Below are 17,776 nucleotides of genomic sequence, written 5' to 3' on the forward strand. Positions count from 1 at the left end.
CAAAGACCCATAGCTACACATAATGGAGCCAGAGAGTCTAAATTGGAGGGCTTAATTGGGTTCCTCCTGTAGCAGATCAGGGATCCTCCGTGGGAAAGGATGAGTAAAGACTTTACGAGTCAGAGGGGATGGAGGAAACCAGGAGAACATGGCCCACTGGATTACCTGAGCAGGGTTCAGTGGTCTCACAGAGACCGAGGCAGCAAGCAGGGAGTCTGCGTGGGTCTGCAGCATATCCTCTGCATATTAGTCTATGGCTCTTAGCTTGGCATTTCTGTGGGGCTCCCAATAGCAGAAACAGGTTTGTCTCTGACTCTTGGTTTTTCTTTAGATTCCTTTCCTCCTATTGGGTTGCCTGTCCATCCTCAATATGAGGGCTTTTGCCTTGTCTTGTTCTGTCTTGTTTTGTATGGTTGGCTGTTCTCCCTTGGATCCCTGCTCTTTTCTGAAGGGAAACAAGGGGAAATAACTTTGGGAGGGGAAGGAGGGGAACTAAAAGAAGTATAAGAAAAGGAAACTGTGGTCAGGATGTATTGCAGGAGAGAAGAATCTATTTTCAATAAAAAAAATACTTCAATGGCTAAGAAAACCCTTATCTGTATATAATAAATATAAATAAAATAATAAAATTGGATTTTGTTATTATATTATACTTTGAGTTTCATAAATCTCTTACAATGAAATCTTTTGTAAATTCTATCCAAATTATTCCAAAAATCTGAATATGAAATAAATGTATTAATTTTTAAACTGTTTTGCTTTTCAAGCTATTCCTCCCATTCCACATTCTCATCACTATTACATTCCATGGCACTTTATCCCTTATTTTTTCACTAACAACTTCATTATATTCAATCTACACTAATCTTCCCTATGAACTTTAAATTCACAACCTCTTTTTATTTCTATCCCAAGTGAGATAAGTGAGAAAGAGATGGCCCTAAAATTTATCCTTGATCATTCATTTACAAAGGACATACAAATCACTTTTGTTCAGATGAACAGCTTTAGGACAGACAAAACAGAGACCTCCTGCTTTGTAGTAGGCAGGGAGAATGGCTTCAGTTACTTCAGTAGGGTCATTACACCATCGCTGTATGAAGTGCCATCCCGGCACTCACTGTCTCTGCTGAGAGTTCTCTTCCTTACTCAAAAAAAAAAAAATGCTCTTAGCATCCTTTGGAATCCCATTGATTTCCCTATTGGCTACACATTATCAAGCCCCAGTGCAATTTTGAGCAAGACTGGTGTAAGACTTACGGATGTCATTGCTCAGCATAAACCCTGTGGTACTCTCTGACACCTCACCAGATGGGATTCGTCTTGGTATATATTTGCACGTTAACACCGAAATTGAGTCTGTGTTAAAGGAGGAAAGACATCCATTTATACCTAGCATAGAATGGTTGACACAAGTTTGTTAGGTATTCATTACAGGTATTTTTAAGTTTTCAAGTGACTGTACAAAGAATGCACAGACAGAATCGCTTGCTTCTCAGTAAATGATAAGGCACACTATCAGTAAACTGACTTCGGTAAACCAGCATCCCATGTAGAGTTCAACAGAATGGCGTTTTAGAGGAGTTTGGAATACACTGTGCTAGTTCAGGCTAGAGACAAAAAGTGTTTTCTGGCCCTCTTGGTGATCTGTACCTGTTTTGAGGCTGCAGTGCAATTCTGGACACAGAGACTGAGGTGAGCTTCCTAGGTTGAGAATAGTGCACGCACACTGCCCTACCACAGAGAGGAACTTTCCCAGAGAAGCATGTAATTACTACAGCTGGTTTCCTCTGGTGTTTTTACTAAACACTCCACTTGTTGACCCCTTGCTGTTTTATCCTTTTGCTGTGATAAAATCATATTTGCATGTACAATGCTATCCTAGCCATTTAGTTAACTTTCTCTGTAAACAAAATTTTGTAAATTTTGCTTATTGTTATTTTTATGGGCATGAGTGTTTTGCTTCCACATATCTATGTACCATGTGGGTATCTGGTGCCTGCAGAGGCCAGAAGAGGGCACTGGATTCCTAAGAACAGGAATTACAGACAATTGTGAGTTTCTGTGCTGGCTGGTCTCATATCACCTTGTCATACAAACTAGAGTTATCTCAAAGGAGGGAACCTCAATTGAGAAGATGCCTCCGTAAGATCCAGCTGTAAGGCTATAAGGCATTCTCTTTCTCTCTCTCTCTCCTGTTTTTGTGCCGCCTGCAAAATTACTTCTCTTCTTGGTGCCATTGTATTCTGGCACAACATAAAATGGAGAAGTGAACCAATGTGTTTTGTGAAAAATAGATATAAATCTCATTCACGTGACTTATGATATAACCTAATCATGATCATATCAAAATGATGTTACTTCTTAATGCCATTATATTGCTGGAGTTTAGCGTCATACCAATCCAAGGCTTTCCCAGAGACCCTGATGGAAGGACAAAAAAAAAAAAAAAACAAGCTGTGTGTCTTTGCCCAGGGGCAGACTTGGCAAGGTCCAGTCTGAGTCTAAGGTCAGAGACTCAAAGGAGTTAAGGTTTTCGTTCCATGAATGTCATTCTTTCCTCTGAAGAGACTAGATTTATCAGGTCAAAGGCCACAGTATGGTCAGCCTGTGTTATAATGGGATACCTTATGTTCCCTTTGTATGACATAGCCAGCCTCCTGATGGCTTTCTCCCTTTGTATGATAGGCTTCTACCAGCATTGCCCTGTTTACCCCTGAAAATAATAAATAAGATGCTGTACTACTTAAACTTGCTGGCCATGAGATGTGGCTATGTAATACTTTCTGATCTCAAACTTTGTATCTTCATATCTTCTGATCTCCTGATCTTCTCTCTCAGGAGTCTGTCACTCAAAAAAAAAAAAAAAAAAAAAAAAAAAAAAAAAAAAAAACCCTTCTGATCCAGGTCAATGAAGAACAGAGAGTTCCACATTAAACTCAAAAGAGTTGTTTGACATATCAAATCAATGAGGGGCCTCAAGGTTTTTAGCCAATTAGTATAGATGATATGTGGTTATAGAGATCACTGAAATCTTGGATGTTGTCAAAATGGCACCACAGAGGGGAGGGGTGGATTCTGTGGGTGTGAACCATTCTTTCAAATTGGGTAGTCTATTGAATTTTTTGAAAGTTTTCATCCAAAACCACAGGAAGTAGCTGGAAGAAGTCTGAGACTTAGGGAGAACACAAGCATTAGTAAATTGCTTGTCTTGTTACAAATAGTGATATTTATTCTACCTCCCTCCAGGGGGCTGAAGGTTTTTGGGTATTGTTACTATATATATATGGATATATATATTCCCTCTGATAAGTCATCCTCTGTAGCTTAAAAGATGTTTCTGAGGCAAGAAGTTGAGAGACGCCATGGAAGAAGGACCAATCTTAGAACCAGGAAAAAAAAATCTCTGCTTCACAAGCAGTGAACCAAGTTCAGTGTGAGACAGTAGGAGAGACGGATCCCTCCCTCCATGCTCAAAGGTCAGCACCTTTAAGTGCAGGATTTCTCAGGGCAGGAAGCCTTTGCTTCCACGTTAAAGCGCGCCTATTTAGGTAGCTGACATTACACTCTTACCATTATTGTTTTACCCTTAATTTGAAAAGATGTGGGAGAGTTGGAGTGTGGCAGACATTTTCTGAAGGCTAAACAGCCAGCATGTTTGACAACTCCATTTTCCAGAGTTGCTAGGTAAAATAAAAGCTACCAGCTCATTAGAGTTAGTTTGTTCCTTGAAGACCAATTAACTTGGATTTCATAACAGCACTCTAAACAAATGCACTTCAGTTTCTTATCCCAAAGATTTCAAGTTGAAATATTTTCTGTAACGTGTAACATTCTCTTTATGTAGGGATATCTTTGGGAAATAAATTCCTAGTGAATAAAGAAAGAACAATTGTGGGTTTTGTTTAAGCAAAATTGTGGCCATTGGGATGCTATCTCTCCAAAAATGCTGCATCTCTAATGCCCTTAAATTTGGTCAAATTTTCCATATTTTCCAGAAAACCCCAGTTTTTTGAGTTCAATATCAAATCTTTATATCTAGAGCTAAGCACAATTCCTTATATCCATGTTTGCAAAACAGGTTCATCCTGACTTGTAGCAAGAAATAACAAATAACTGTTAAGTAATAAGGCAACACAATAACAGAAAAAGGAGCTAATAGTTCATAATAAAAATAACGAAAAAAACTGATCTCTCTAAAAATTTTGAATTTAGTCAGCAACACATAACTTCTTAACATTGTTTACCCAATTTCATCTCGGCTCCTGTAACTTCACGTCCTCAAGGGAGCAAATATTGATCCCTTATTCCCAACTATGAATTCCCTATTGGGTAGGAAACATTCAGGGAGGTCTTTATGATAAGCAATCAGCCTGTGCAGCACAGAGATGCAGGAAGCAACCATGGAGATTCTGGAAGCAATTTAAAGAAAGCAAAACCAGTGAGGATTCCAACATCTGTGCATTGTTGCAACAGGTAGGGAAATGAAAGAATTCAGCTTAAGTTCCAGAATGTTCCACTTCCTCCCTGGTGCCATCATGGAAATTATGTAAAATTCTATAAAATATATTTTGAATGTTTCACACTGTCCGTATCGAACTATAAGACCCTTTTCTCAGTGTGCAATATGATGTTGGCACCTTTCCATAAGTCTATATATTCGTATTAATTTGACAGTCCATATATCAGTCTGAAGATGACTCTACCACCATCTCACTAGCTTTGTTTCCAAACATTTGCTTTCATTAATCAGTAGGTTGTACGTGTTACCTTAAGAAATTCTGTGACCCCGTCTTACAGGAGTCAAAACTGAGCCCGAGAGAGAGTGAAGTCTCCTGTCACTATGAAATTCTGGGTAAGAATCAAAAGCAAGTCCATCTGTGCCTAGACACCTGAACATGGTGACGTTAAATGAAGCTTTGGAAGGATATGGACTCATCAGAGGGTTAACTCGCTCAGAACACTCAGGTAGTCTGAACTCATTTGATTAGCAAATACCTTCATTGTGCTCAATGTTTGTGTGTGTGCGCGTGTGCACGCGTGTGCAAGTACATGTGTGTGGGTTCATATGTCTTATTTCTTGAGCTCTAGAAAACTGTCACCTTATATATTATTTAAAGTCAAAATGATTATGGTAGCCCTGATTATATTTTTTCTCTGATGTACCCTGCTCTGTTTATCTCGTGGTATTTCAAAGAGCCAATGAAGCTCACAGTAGCAGCAAACATGGAGTGCTATGTGCCCACCACTACAGACTTTCTTATACAAAACTCACCTTAGCACCTATGGAGCTGCCCGTAGCTTTGCCTGCCATCCCTGACAGCTGAATACAGAAGAACTGCTGAAACTAGATTAACTCAGGGTTACGTGGGAAAATTCACAAACGTAACAATTCACTTGCTGATTTTTCTTTCATCGTCTCTTTCTCCAATAAGTGAGACTATGGGTGTGTACATAAATGTACATGGGTATGAATGACCATTGTATGTGGTCATTAATTTATTTATAATATTTACCTTTGACAGAGATTTTGCTAGTAGAAACATAGGTTTATGTTGACTGTTTGCAAAATGTCCTCAACATAACAGCTAATTTACTTTTCTAATTAAAAAAGTACATTTATTCCTCTGTATCCACAATTCTCACCAAAACTTAGCACTTTAAATTGATGAACAAAATTACATCTTAATGAAGTTTTCACATTTAACTCTCTGATTAATGCTGTATATCTTTACATAATCCTGTTGAACATTTAGATTTTCTTTCTTCAACAATTGTCTTGTTCATATCTTTCATAAAGCTTTCTATTAGGTGAATTTATAGAAATTATATATATACTGGACTTTTAATATTTATATGTGTTTTGAAAAAATTTGCATAGCTTAATTCCAATCTTATTTCTTTTGGTATTGTTGAGTGTTTTAATAAAGGTTTATTTTTTCAAATGTTGTGTGTAGATGGTAGAAGTCTATGTGTGAGTGGTGTGTATGGATATGGCTGAGTGGGTATGTGTATGTACCAGAGGACGATGCTGGCCATTTTGCTCCTTATTCCTTTGAAAAGGGGCCTCTAATTTAACCTGGACCCAGGCTAGTGACCAGCGAGCCCCAGCAATCCCTATATCTCTATGTAGGTTACAGGAACCTGTGCATCAATGTTCAATTTTTTACATGGATGTTGGGATCTAACCTTGGCGGTTGCACAGCAAGTCCTCCTACTCTGTGAACCCCATCTGTGGCCTCAGAATTTCCTAGAGTCATGACTTCTGTTGTATGATTTATCTAAATCTTTTCTGTATTGCTAAGTCACAAATAGTCAAGATTGCTTTTCTCAAAAAATAGGTGTTGAAGTCTATAATACATTAGGAAACAATTTTAGTAAGGCATAAAGTTGGAATTCAACATGATTTCTTTATTCAGAAGCATTTATAGCACCATAGTATATTTTAACATATTTAACATCACTTATGACTCTGTACTTCCTTCCCTCCCTCCAACCCTTCCACAAACCCTTCCTTGCTCTTTCAAATCCATAGCCTCTTTCTTCATTAGTTGTTATTACATATGTATATTATATGCATATATGTCTCTCTATATATATATACATATATGCACGTCATATAGCCTGTTCAATTGGTACACTGTCACTTGTATGCATGTTTTTCCCGACTGACCACTGGTGCTAATGTGCAGCATTTCCTCGTTTACCATTGTTCCTTGAGTAGGTTTGAGACCTCATGGACTTTACCTGTCCACTCTGACTTACATATTGGTGTCATGTTTGGAAAGTCATGCTGGTGAGACTTTATGTATGGAGCTTCTGACACATCTAGGAGACAGAACCGCACAGAAAATTCCTGACCCTCCGGCTTTTACCTCCCTTCTTTGACAATGTCCCCAGGGCCTTTGATACAGGCGTATTTTATAGATGTGACCTCTGGCACAGAGCTCCACAACTCGGCATTTTTGTTGATCATGGTTCTCTGTAGTGGTCTCCATCTGCTGCAATGAGAAGTTTCCTTGATTAGGGGCGAAAACTGCACTTACCTGTGAGCAGATGGACAAATGTTTAGATTATCATTAGGGATTACACTGGTTTAGTAAAGTGGTGGTTGGAGATTCTCCTCCAAAAACCATGGCTTCTCTAGCTCTGAGTAGTTGGTTGGGTTTCCAGTGCTAGGCATGGTTTCTCTATGTGGAGTGGGTCTTAAGTCCAATTATAGAGCTGTGGGTACTGCCAAAGTATGCGTGCCATGCTGCCCATTGATGTGGTTTATAGGCATCATAGCAGGGTAGGAGTGCTGGTTGCCTCCTTTCTTTGGAATCCTGCACAGTTTTTCTCAGCTTCACTGACGGGCTCTTCTACTCTCAAGCCAGTTTCATGCTGTCTTCATAATTACCATTTCATAATAACTTCTTCTGTGTGGCAAAACAAGTTGTTCCCTCAACTTATTTTTCCTTTCAAACTCCACGTAGAATTGTCAAGTTGAACATAAAATCTCCTCAAATATGTAACTGGAACTACAGAAAATTTATAGGTTAATATGGTGAAAATATAATGGTACAATTCTGCAATTTCATACAAGAAGTCAGTGTTTGTATCTTCAAGCATTAAGCAAAGCTATTCCCTTAACAAAGAACATAAATATACTATGCTATATTTACATTTAGATTTTTTAATCTGGCTGAAATGTTTGTTTTCTTTGTTGTAGTTTTGTTGTTGTTTTGCTTTTGTTTAGTTTGGTTTGGTTGAGGTTTACAGTTTCTTACGCACACACCTCATTACCCACCACCCCTCATTACCTCCTGTCATCCCCTCCCACTCCTGCTAAAATTCTTCCTTTTCCCAACTAGTCCTCCTCTTGCTTTCCTGTGTTTTGTGTGCAACGGAGGCCTTTTGCAAGTGATCCTAGCTATTGTGTGTTTATGATTGCAAGAGCCACATCACATCCGGAAACCAGCCTTTCAGAGCACTCCTCCAGCTCCTGTGGTCTCTCCACTCACTGCTCCACAGTGCTCCCTGTGGCTCAGACGGGTGATGCAGATGCCCCATTTAGAGCTGAGCACTAGGAAGCCCCTCACTTTCCACACTTTAATGAATAATGAGCCTTTGCTTTGACCACCACCCACCAATCACTAAAAGAGGCCTCTCTAACTAAGGCTCCGGCTACAAAAGTCTGTGGGTATAAACATAAGCATTTCCAAGGCAGTTTGACTAGATGTTTATTTAGCAAACCGTCAATAGTAAATTTCTCTATAAGAACCACAATTCTCCCAGTCATAGGCTTTAGACAAGGTATACAGTAACACATATATATTCCTTCCCATAAATCTTTCTCAGATCCAACCAGAAAGTGGTTGATTTCCTCCAGAATAGTCATCCAGTAGACATACTTTGACTAACAGGTTGATATTATAGCACATGGAGTTCAGAGTTGAGTTATAGTACAAATAATTTTTAGTATTGCTTTCTTTTTCCATAAAATAGACATTTATGTATTAGCCTAGTATTAAATGACTTTACTAGACCTACTAACAATTTATCAGATTATTACTTCAGGATAATTGGATTACATAAAAGTAAAAATAGTCATGTTTCTTCCCATATATTTATGGTTAATTTCTTTTTATATCATTTCCGCCAGCTTGAACCTCAAAAACCATTGAGTGTGTATGTGTGTGTATATGTATATATATATGTATATATATGTATATATATTCACCTCAGGAATCTTTTATTAATCCTTCATTTATAGGCACTACTTCTCATGACTTTTTGGTAATGGTGATGCTCACTAAAGAAATTTTATGAAACCATTTACCAGGGTAACATCATTCATCTCCATTCATGTTCCCTAATGTTTCCCAAGAAAGATTGTCAACCTTTGCTAAATAGTGTTTGATATCTTCAGACATGATATGGCTTTTGACCTTTACTATATCAACGCAGAAAATTGTATCAACGAATTTTCTAATGTTAAAAATGTTCTCATTCCTTAGACAAATATAACTTGATACTGGTAACTTAGAAAAAATGACTTTCCCTTTATTCGTTTTTTTCTTGCAAATACATTTTACAGGGGGTTTTCTTCTCTTAATCTTATTTACTCTATCCCTAGACAAGAGAAAAGGCGCATTTGGTTTGTGACTCTGAAAACACCCTGGCAAGTTCTGTTCCTTCTCATCTAAAGAACACGCAGCCTGTTGAAGCCCATGACCTACAGTACCTAAAACGTGACCACTAATCTGTTGCTGAAACTAATTGGATCTATACAATCTGCTCATTTTAGGTCTTCCAGAAGTGACTAAAAGTGATAGTTTGGTACCCATATAATACACTTTATTTTTAATTTATCAGTTAAGTGCAAACCTAGAAGGAAAAGGAATGGATATTTATTGATGTCTGCTTTCATCTCTGTAATCACGGCTAGATTTAGGTGTTTGCATCTATAGTTCCAAATTAGTGAAATTTTAACTTTCTTCCTTCATATTGAATTTATCCTGGCATTTATGTTATCTTAGCCTCATGAAATGAGTTGGTTAGTGTTCTTTTTAGTAATTCCTTAATAAGGGAGGAATTCTTAAAAGCACCATCCCTTGATGAGAAACTGTTGTTAGTTGATACCTTCCAATTTTCAGCTCATATTGAATTTCTGCTAACCATGGAACACAGCAATGACACAAAAGTGACTGAATTTATTCTCCTGGGATTTGCTGGACAATACGAGTCTTGGCACATCCTCTTCGTGGTGTTCCTAGTGATTTACATGGCCACCTTAGTGGGAAACATTGGCATGATCCTGCTCATCAAACTCCATTCTTCCCTGCACACCCCCATGTACTTTTTCCTGCAGCACTTGGCTTTTGTTGACCTCTGTTATTCCTCTGCCATCACTCCCAAGACATTGCAGAATTTTGTGAGCAGAAAACCATCCATCTCCTTCACTGGATGCGTAGTTCAGTTACTGGTCTATGGTACCTTTGTAACTAGTGACTGCTTCATCCTGGCTGCTATGGCTGTGGACCGCTTTGTGGCCATCTGCTACCCACTGCGCTATCCTGTCATCATGTCCCAGAGACTCTGCACTCTACTGCTTCTTGGTTCATACTCTATGGGCTTCTTAAATGCCTCTGTAAATACAACTTTTACTTTCTTATCAAACTTTTGCAAATCCAATGCCATTAATCACTTTTTCTGTGATGTACCACCAATTCTTGCCCTATCATGCTCCAGTATTGATCTTAATATCATGGTATTGACAATCTTTGTGGGATTTAACTTGACATTCACTGTATCTGTTGTCATTTTTTCCTATGTATTTATCTTGGCTGCTATCCTAAAGATGTCTTCTGCTGCGGGAAGGAGAAAAGCCTTCTCCACATGTGCATCCCACATGACTGCTGTCACCATATTCTATGGAACACTCTCATACATGTATATACTTCATGGGAACAACAGATCTCAAGAACAGGAGAAGGTGGCTTCTGTGTTCTATGGCATTATGATTCCCATGTTAAACCCCCTCATCTACAGCCTAAGAAACCAGGATGTAATAGAAGCCCTGAGGCACACAAGAAACAAATGTTTCTAGCGGGAAACTTGGTCTGCATGCCAACATGACTCAGCAGGCAAGGCATCAGGGCGCTGTCCCTGGTCAGCGTTGGAGATGTGGCAAATGTTCATGCTACACAGAGATATTCCCCTGGATTTTAGGGAACTTATTGAAGGAGAAAAGGAATGAGAATCCACTCATTTCCCAAATGATTACATGTTTATCAAACTCCAATGCAAATGTGACCACCAAGGTACACTTAATGGATGGCAATACTGTAGATTAGCTCTCGGACAGCTATATCAAAATTCTAATCAACAATGACTCATCCTACTGTTGATTTATTTATGAAAAACACTCAAGTTCAATCTCCCTTAAGACAAGGAGCTGGGAGTGAGTCCTAGAAGGTGAGAAGGGAAAAGGAGTAGGCCAGCTGCAACACGGAGACACCCTGCACACACTCCTCACTGCTGGTGCTTCTCTCAGCTCCCTCCTGCAACAGCCTCTGTCTTTTTGCCAGGATTCAAAAAGTTACTATCTCTAAGCCTTTTCTGTTTGCAGTTAGTAGATTCAGCTTTACAGGAATTCAGGTGTGTTTAATTAGATTGTTGTTTTAAGCCACCCCACTTGAATTAAAACCTGGCTCTAGAGTTAGGGTATGACTCCCCTTCCCCTAGACTCAAGCATGCTTGTTTAAAGGTTTCTTCCAAAATCTCTCTCTGTTCCATATCAGACTAGCTATGTGCTGTATGACAGAGAAAGGTGAGCAAGACAAAAAAAAGGGGGGGGACACAAACTATTACCAGTAGGAACGATTGCAACTCATCTAATTGTCTTTTGATTTTAGTTTAACTCTCTAAAACTTTTGTTAGGGTAAAAATCTTATCTCAAGATTTGTAAAACTATTGTGCAAACTTCCTCAAGATTTGTAAGCATATTAGGTATGATTAAAACTCTGTAAAATCTTTAACAAAAAGGTTGATTTAAAACTCAGAGCACCAGGGTTGATAGTTAAAAATCTAAACACAGGTAATCATTTTTATTATTTCTATTGAGCTATATATTACCTAGCAGTGACTTATATCTAAATTTTCAATCCCCAATACAATTCTGGCCTCCAAAGATCAAATTAAGCTCAGGAGTTCAACAATTCTCCCCATGTATTGTCCTAATTAAAGGAGGAACACATCCTAGAAGAAGATGGAATTTTCAAATATTTCTCCCTTTTGCTCTAAGAGGCTCATGGGATGGTTCAGATTTTATCATCTTGCTATAACCAAACTGTGTTTGTGTTATGGCACTTTCCTGGTGTCTTAGTTCCTTCGTAACAACCTAAAATTATGCCTCATGAATCTGGAGGACAGAGGTCTGATATGCATTGCTGGTACGGAAGAGTTCTGGTGAAGGCTTTGAAGTGGTTGCAAATTGTCAACCTTTCCTTCCACTGGTTCAGCCACTGTGGAAATTGGTGCTGAGGTTTCTCACAGAGCTGAATCTCTAATGTCACACCAAGTCTACATTACGCCCTTCTAATTAGGTCATATATACACATATTGTTTTATTGGCGAAGTTTTATACCTGGCTCTAAACACAACTTCTTGGTCCTGTGTTTGGAATGATACCCGACCTGACTTATAACAGGAAAAAAAATTGTTAAGTAAAAGCAACAGAACAAAAGGCAAGCACAAAATAATTCAATAACGAAAATAAAAGAGAAAAATGGCCTCTCCAGTAGCTTAAAATTCATTCAGCAATATAATTTGTGAAAATTGTTTATGTAATTGCATCCTAGTCCTTGGAACCTCAGGTTCTCAAGAGAATATTGATCCCCTATGCCCTAGCTATGAGCTCTCTCATGAGGGAAACGCACTCAATGAGGTCCTGATGGGCAATCAGCCTGTACCTAGCACAGAGAGAAACTCTGGAAGCAAAAGTAGTAAGGATAAAACAAAGCCAGTGAGGTTTCCAGCATCTTCTGAGTATCATTGCAGCAGGTAATGGTGTGGTATGGCAAAGAGAGTCAGCTTAAGTTCCAGAATGTTCCACCTTCAAGACCAGGAGCCATTTCCTCCCTGGTGACCTTGTGTAAACGGAGTGAGGGAAGTGAGTTGCCCTAATTTGTCCAGGAATGGTGACAATTACGGAAGAATCAAGCAACTGAATGACAGAATGTAAGTGAACTCCATTAGTGCCTTGCTCACGTCTGCATGCGTGAGTGTTGAGTTCCCCGTGGTGGGAACCTCACAGGAGTGAGCTTGTTTCAGCCTAGCATTGCTAGAAAGTGAGCTTTGGTGTTGCCTTCTGTCTCCTCAAAAGAGTTAAAGCTATTTTAACGTGCAAAAGGAATCTACAATCTCACCACTTGGAAGACAGAGACAGTAGGATTGTTATAAATTTAAGGTCAGCCTGATCTGCATAGCTAGGTCCAAGAAACCCAGAGCTACATAGAAAGACTCTGTCTCGAACATAAATAATAAAATATATTAGGTTACTTAGAAGTTTAGTTATCTCTGTATATCTCAAAATAATCATCAAAAAATTTGTCTTGAGGCAGGCGGATCTCTGTGAGTTCAAGACCAGCCTGGTCTACAGAGCTAGTTCCAGGACAGGCTCCAAAGCCACAGAGAAACCCTGTCTCAAAAAACCAAAAAAAAAAAAAAAAAAAAAAAAAAATGGCTTGTATTTTTCTGAACTTGTCTTTAGGGAAGTAAAGAAGATGAAGAAAAACGTGAAAGTATATGAAACATTTATATAAATGCTTTCTTTGTTGTTCATTATGATGTGGGTACCTTTCCATATGATGTGGGTACCTTTCCATAAGCACGCATGTTTATCTCACTCGGAGCCATGTTGGTTTAGTTCAACTTGTCTCTAAACATTACTCATTAATGGTGCTACAGTCAATATATTCTCTTAAGTAGTTCTGTGATGCCATCTTACTAGCAAAGAAACTGAACTAGAGAGGGCAATGCTCTCTGTCTTTCCGAAGCAGTGGGAACTCAAGCGCAGGTCAGTGAGTCTCTGTACCTCTGTACAAGTCTGAGTTCAAATGAAGTTTCAGAAGCAACTGTTGTTCAGAACATGCAGGTAATTGGCCATTCTCTTCCCATCATTTATTTGATTAGCAGGTAACCCATCATACATGGGGAAATGTGGATACTGAGGCACACCTCCAGATTAGATAGATCCCAGACATGGCTATAGAGGTGTTTCTTCTTATTCCTTAGCGACTGCTACTCAAAAGGTCATATCATGTTATACGAACTTAAAATTATATTATTGAGTTACATATGCTATTTGCTCAAAAAAACTGTCATATACCACAGACAATTAACTGAAAAGTCAAATACTGAAAAACTAAGAACATGATCAAATAACCACATTTTTATGCAGTGAAAAATACTAACAGGTACTTATTTTCCTGGACAAATTTGTAGGATAAATACCAAGTTCATGAGGAAGTGAGGGCATGAGAACCAGCACACCTGTCAGCAGCAATGGACATGGTTTCTGCTAGAGAATGTGTCCTAGCGAAGTTTGATCGTATGAAATGTGTGTGATGAAACCTCCAAACATGGCGATTTCGTTCCTAGGAGCGGGTCACAGAGAGATTCTCACAGTGGGTTATTGGACACGGAGACAAGCTGTGGCCAATCTTGGCATCACTTGCAAGGACGCAGGTGAGTGCTGTGGTGAGAGGCAGTGAGGTAAAGCTACCAAAGTGTGGTGTGTGGGGGACATCAGGCTCTGGACTCCACTAACCCATTTACACGGAGATGAGAACAGAAGTTATCTTGTTACATAGAACTGGTAACGAATTTTGACGGAGCTGAAGTCTTCTCTTGGTTTTCATGAATTTTTGAAAATCATATGAAGAAGAAAATCAGTTTTTCATAGCTATCCCAATAGACACATTGGCGGGAGACTGGATATGATAGCTGGCAAGCAGGACACGTGAGTTGAACAAGGTCATATAGAACTGCACATGGAAGTTGAGATTCCCATATACAATAATTGACGTGAGTGAACAGAATTTTAATCAAAATGTAAACCATAAGAGGAATGATTCATTAATGAAATAAGCATATTTTCATAAACTTTAATTGATATATTAATAATAATGACAATTAGCCAAAAATGTAGTGGCAATTTCCCCAAGATGTGAATGAAATCATTCAAGTACCAAAGATCAGTATTTAAATTCTAAGTTAAGCATATCATAAAGTGTCCCTGCAGGAGCTAAGGGTATAGCTGAGTCAGCAAAGTAAGCTCGTTTTCCCGGCACACTAATAAGAAAAAAGTCAGATATGGTGGAACACATTGGAAAGAAAACCCAGTATGATGGCACTAGAAGATTTCTGACTTTCAAGTCAGTCCACCAGTGAATTCAATGACTTCCAAGTAGAGTGTGAGATTCTGTTCCAAAAACAAGATGGATGGTATATGAAGAACAATAGCTAAGGTTGACCTGTGGTATACACACACATACATGCACACATGCATACCACTTCCACACACAAATATAGACATTCAAAAACTATTCTTTGAAGTCATTATGAAACCAAATATTATAACATTTCTAAAATCAAAATAAAATGGGCTTCTTTTCTCTATTTTTTTTCTTTGCCAATTTTAAGCTGATATTGGATTTCTACTAACCATGGAATACAGCAATGACACAAAAGTGACTGAATTTATTCTCCTGGGATTTGCTGGACAGCATGAGTCTTGGCACATCCTCTTTGTGGTGTTCCTAGTGATTTACACAGCCACCTTAGTGGGAAACATTGGCATGATCCTGCTCATCAAACTCCATTCTTCCCTGCACACCCCCATGTACTTTTTCCTGCAGCACTTGGCTTTTGTTGACCTCTGTTATTCCTCTGCCATCACTCCCAAGACACTGCAGAATTTCGTGAGCAGAAAACCATCCATCTCCTTCACTGGATGCATAGTTCAGTTACTGGTCTATGGTACCTTTGTAACTAGTGACTGCTTCATCCTGGCTGCTATGGCTGTGGACCGCTATGTGGCCATCTGCTACCCACTGCGCTATCCTGTCATCATGTCCCAGAGACTCTGCACTCTACTGCTTCTTGGTTCATACTCTATGGGCTTCTTAAATGCTTCTGTAAATACAACTTTTACTTTCTTATCAAACTTTTGTAAGTCCAATGCCATCAATCACTTTTTCTGCGATGCACCACCAATTCTTGCCCTATCATGCTCCAGCATTGACCTCAACATCATGGTATTGACAATCTTTGTGGGATTTAACTTAGTCTTCTCTGTATCTGCTGTCATCTTTTCCTACACATACATCTTGGCTGCCATTATAAGGATGTCTTCTGCTTCAGGAAGGAAAAAGGCCTTCTCCACATGTGCCTCCCATATGACCACAGTCACAATATTCTATGGAACAGTCTGCTACATGTATGTACTTCATGGGACCAACAGATCTCAAGAGCAGGAGAAGGTGGCTTCTGTGTTCTATGCTATTATGATTCCCATGTTAAACCCCCTCATCTACAGCCTAAGAAACCAGGATGTAATAGAAGCCCTGAGGCACACAAGAAACAAATGTTTCTAGTGGAAAACTTGGTCTGCACGTCAGCGTGACTCAGCAGGCAAGGTATCAGGGCGCTGTCCCTGGTCAGCTTAGGGAGATATGACCAATGTTCACGTAACACAAAGGCATTTCTTATCTATCAATGGCAGCTGAAAGAGCAGGAAAAGAATTAAGCTGTGAAGTAAGTAGGCTTGCTTTCTCAGTGCTGAGAATTAAACCCAAGATCTCTTATATTCTAGCCAGGTAGTCCACCAACTGCAAAAATTAAAATTCTAATTTATGCATTTCTGGAAGAGAATCCATATGTATAGCTTTTATTTCTTTTGTACAGCTTTGAGCCTCTTTGAAAATATGTGTAATAAAAATCAATTATAGAGTAAAGAAAACTGGAAGGCATTGTCAGTACCTTAAACTAGGAAGAGTCTTCTGTGGAAAAATTACATTTGATCTTCTTTAATGTTATTCTCTGAAAATAATAGCTCTTCTTATTTCCCCCACCTATCTACATTATTGCTGTGCAGAAAAATTCAGTATAGCTTTGTTCTAGATAATATATGCAGTAGAGTAGACTGAGCCAGAAAAGACATAGAGAAAATCCTCATAGATGTTGAGACATTAGGGAACAACATGCCTCCTTCCTGGACTATTTTCATAATAATTACTAAATTACTGTGGTGTGGATGAGAATGACTGCCACATACCCGTTTTATTACTGTAAACTTGAATATACAGCTCTACCCCTGTGATGGTTTGAATAAGAAAGTGCCCATAGGTTCATATATTTAAACACTTGGTCAGCAGTTCATGGAGTTATTGGGAAAGGGTTAGGAGGTGTGGCCTTGGGAGGAGGTGTGTTACTGGGGGTGGGATTTGAAGTTTCCAAATCCTATACTAGGTGTGTGTGTGTGTGTGTGTGTGTGTGTGTGTGTGTGTGTGTCTTTCTTCCTCCAACTTGTAGATAAGATGTGAATTCTCCACTGCTTCTCTGGCACCATTGGTATTACTATACACAAGAATGAGCCACAAGATATACAACAAAACACACTTTAACAGTTTTCATTAATAAAGAGTGGAGAAAGGAAAGAGGAGGTGCACAGGCCTGTCTGAAAGAAACGGGGCAAGAGAGAGTGTGATGAGGGATTCCCTTCTATATGCTGTGATTGATAATGTCTTAAAATATGGAAAACACAGGATGATCAAGTTCTGCAATAAAAAAGGGCTCTCTAGAAAATTACTGTTTCTGTCTGTGTGTCTGACTTCACCACATCAAGCATACTAGTAGAGGCACACCCTGCCTAATGAGGTGGATACATAACTGAAGAGATGCCTAATTATACAGCAAATGTTATTACATCCTCTCTAGTTAATGGTCAATTTCCTCCTTTGCTGACTCTTTAATGATGGTGTGATTCATCATGCCATTAAGAGACACAAATGTTCCCACCAACACATCCATACAAAGGTAAGGAAAACATCTTGCACAACATCCACAATATTCTAAGCACATTAACATTGCTCAATAAATTCTTGTTGAATAAAGAAATGGACAAGTGAAAACAGAAAAGAGATCAGGAATCTAGATGAGCCTTCTGATAAGAGTGGGAACAATAATCTTTAGTCCAGCACAGTGGTTTATGGTGCAGAGAAGTGGGTGG

The 17,776-nt window shown here is 38.9% G+C and overlaps 2 protein-coding genes across 2 annotated transcripts; both read left to right on the plus strand.

The window, feature by feature from the left end:
- The first annotated feature begins 9,661 nt into the window (after nt 1-9,661).
- On the plus strand, nt 9,662-10,591 carry LOC126488099 (putative olfactory receptor 5AK3). The gene has a single exon (XM_050121307.1). It carries the CDS (start codon nt 9,662-9,664, stop codon nt 10,589-10,591), a length of 930 nt encoding a protein of 309 aa, XP_049977264.1.
- Nucleotides 10,592-15,212: 4,621 nt separating this feature from the next.
- On the plus strand, nt 15,213-16,142 carry LOC126488110 (putative olfactory receptor 5AK3). Its single transcript, XM_050121316.1, has one exon. The coding sequence runs from the start codon at nt 15,213-15,215 to the stop codon at nt 16,140-16,142; it is 930 nt and encodes a 309-aa protein (XP_049977273.1).
- Nucleotides 16,143-17,776: the final 1,634 nt, after the last annotated feature.

The sequence above is a fragment of the Alexandromys fortis genome, unplaced genomic scaffold (assembly GCF_014885135.2).
Source record: "Alexandromys fortis isolate MF-2015 unplaced genomic scaffold, M_Fortis_MF-2015_v1.1 scaffold_8_1_9099942, whole genome shotgun sequence".
Taxonomy (NCBI): Eukaryota; Metazoa; Chordata; class Mammalia; order Rodentia; family Cricetidae; genus Alexandromys; species Alexandromys fortis.

Bases quoted from the DNA above. Each gene is read 5' to 3' on its own strand.
- LOC126488099 (XM_050121307.1), top strand. From the start codon at position 9,662: ATGGAACACAGCAATGACACAAAAGTGACTGAATTTATTCTCCTGGGA.
- LOC126488110 (XM_050121316.1), top strand. From the start codon at position 15,213: ATGGAATACAGCAATGACACAAAAGTGACTGAATTTATTCTCCTGGGA.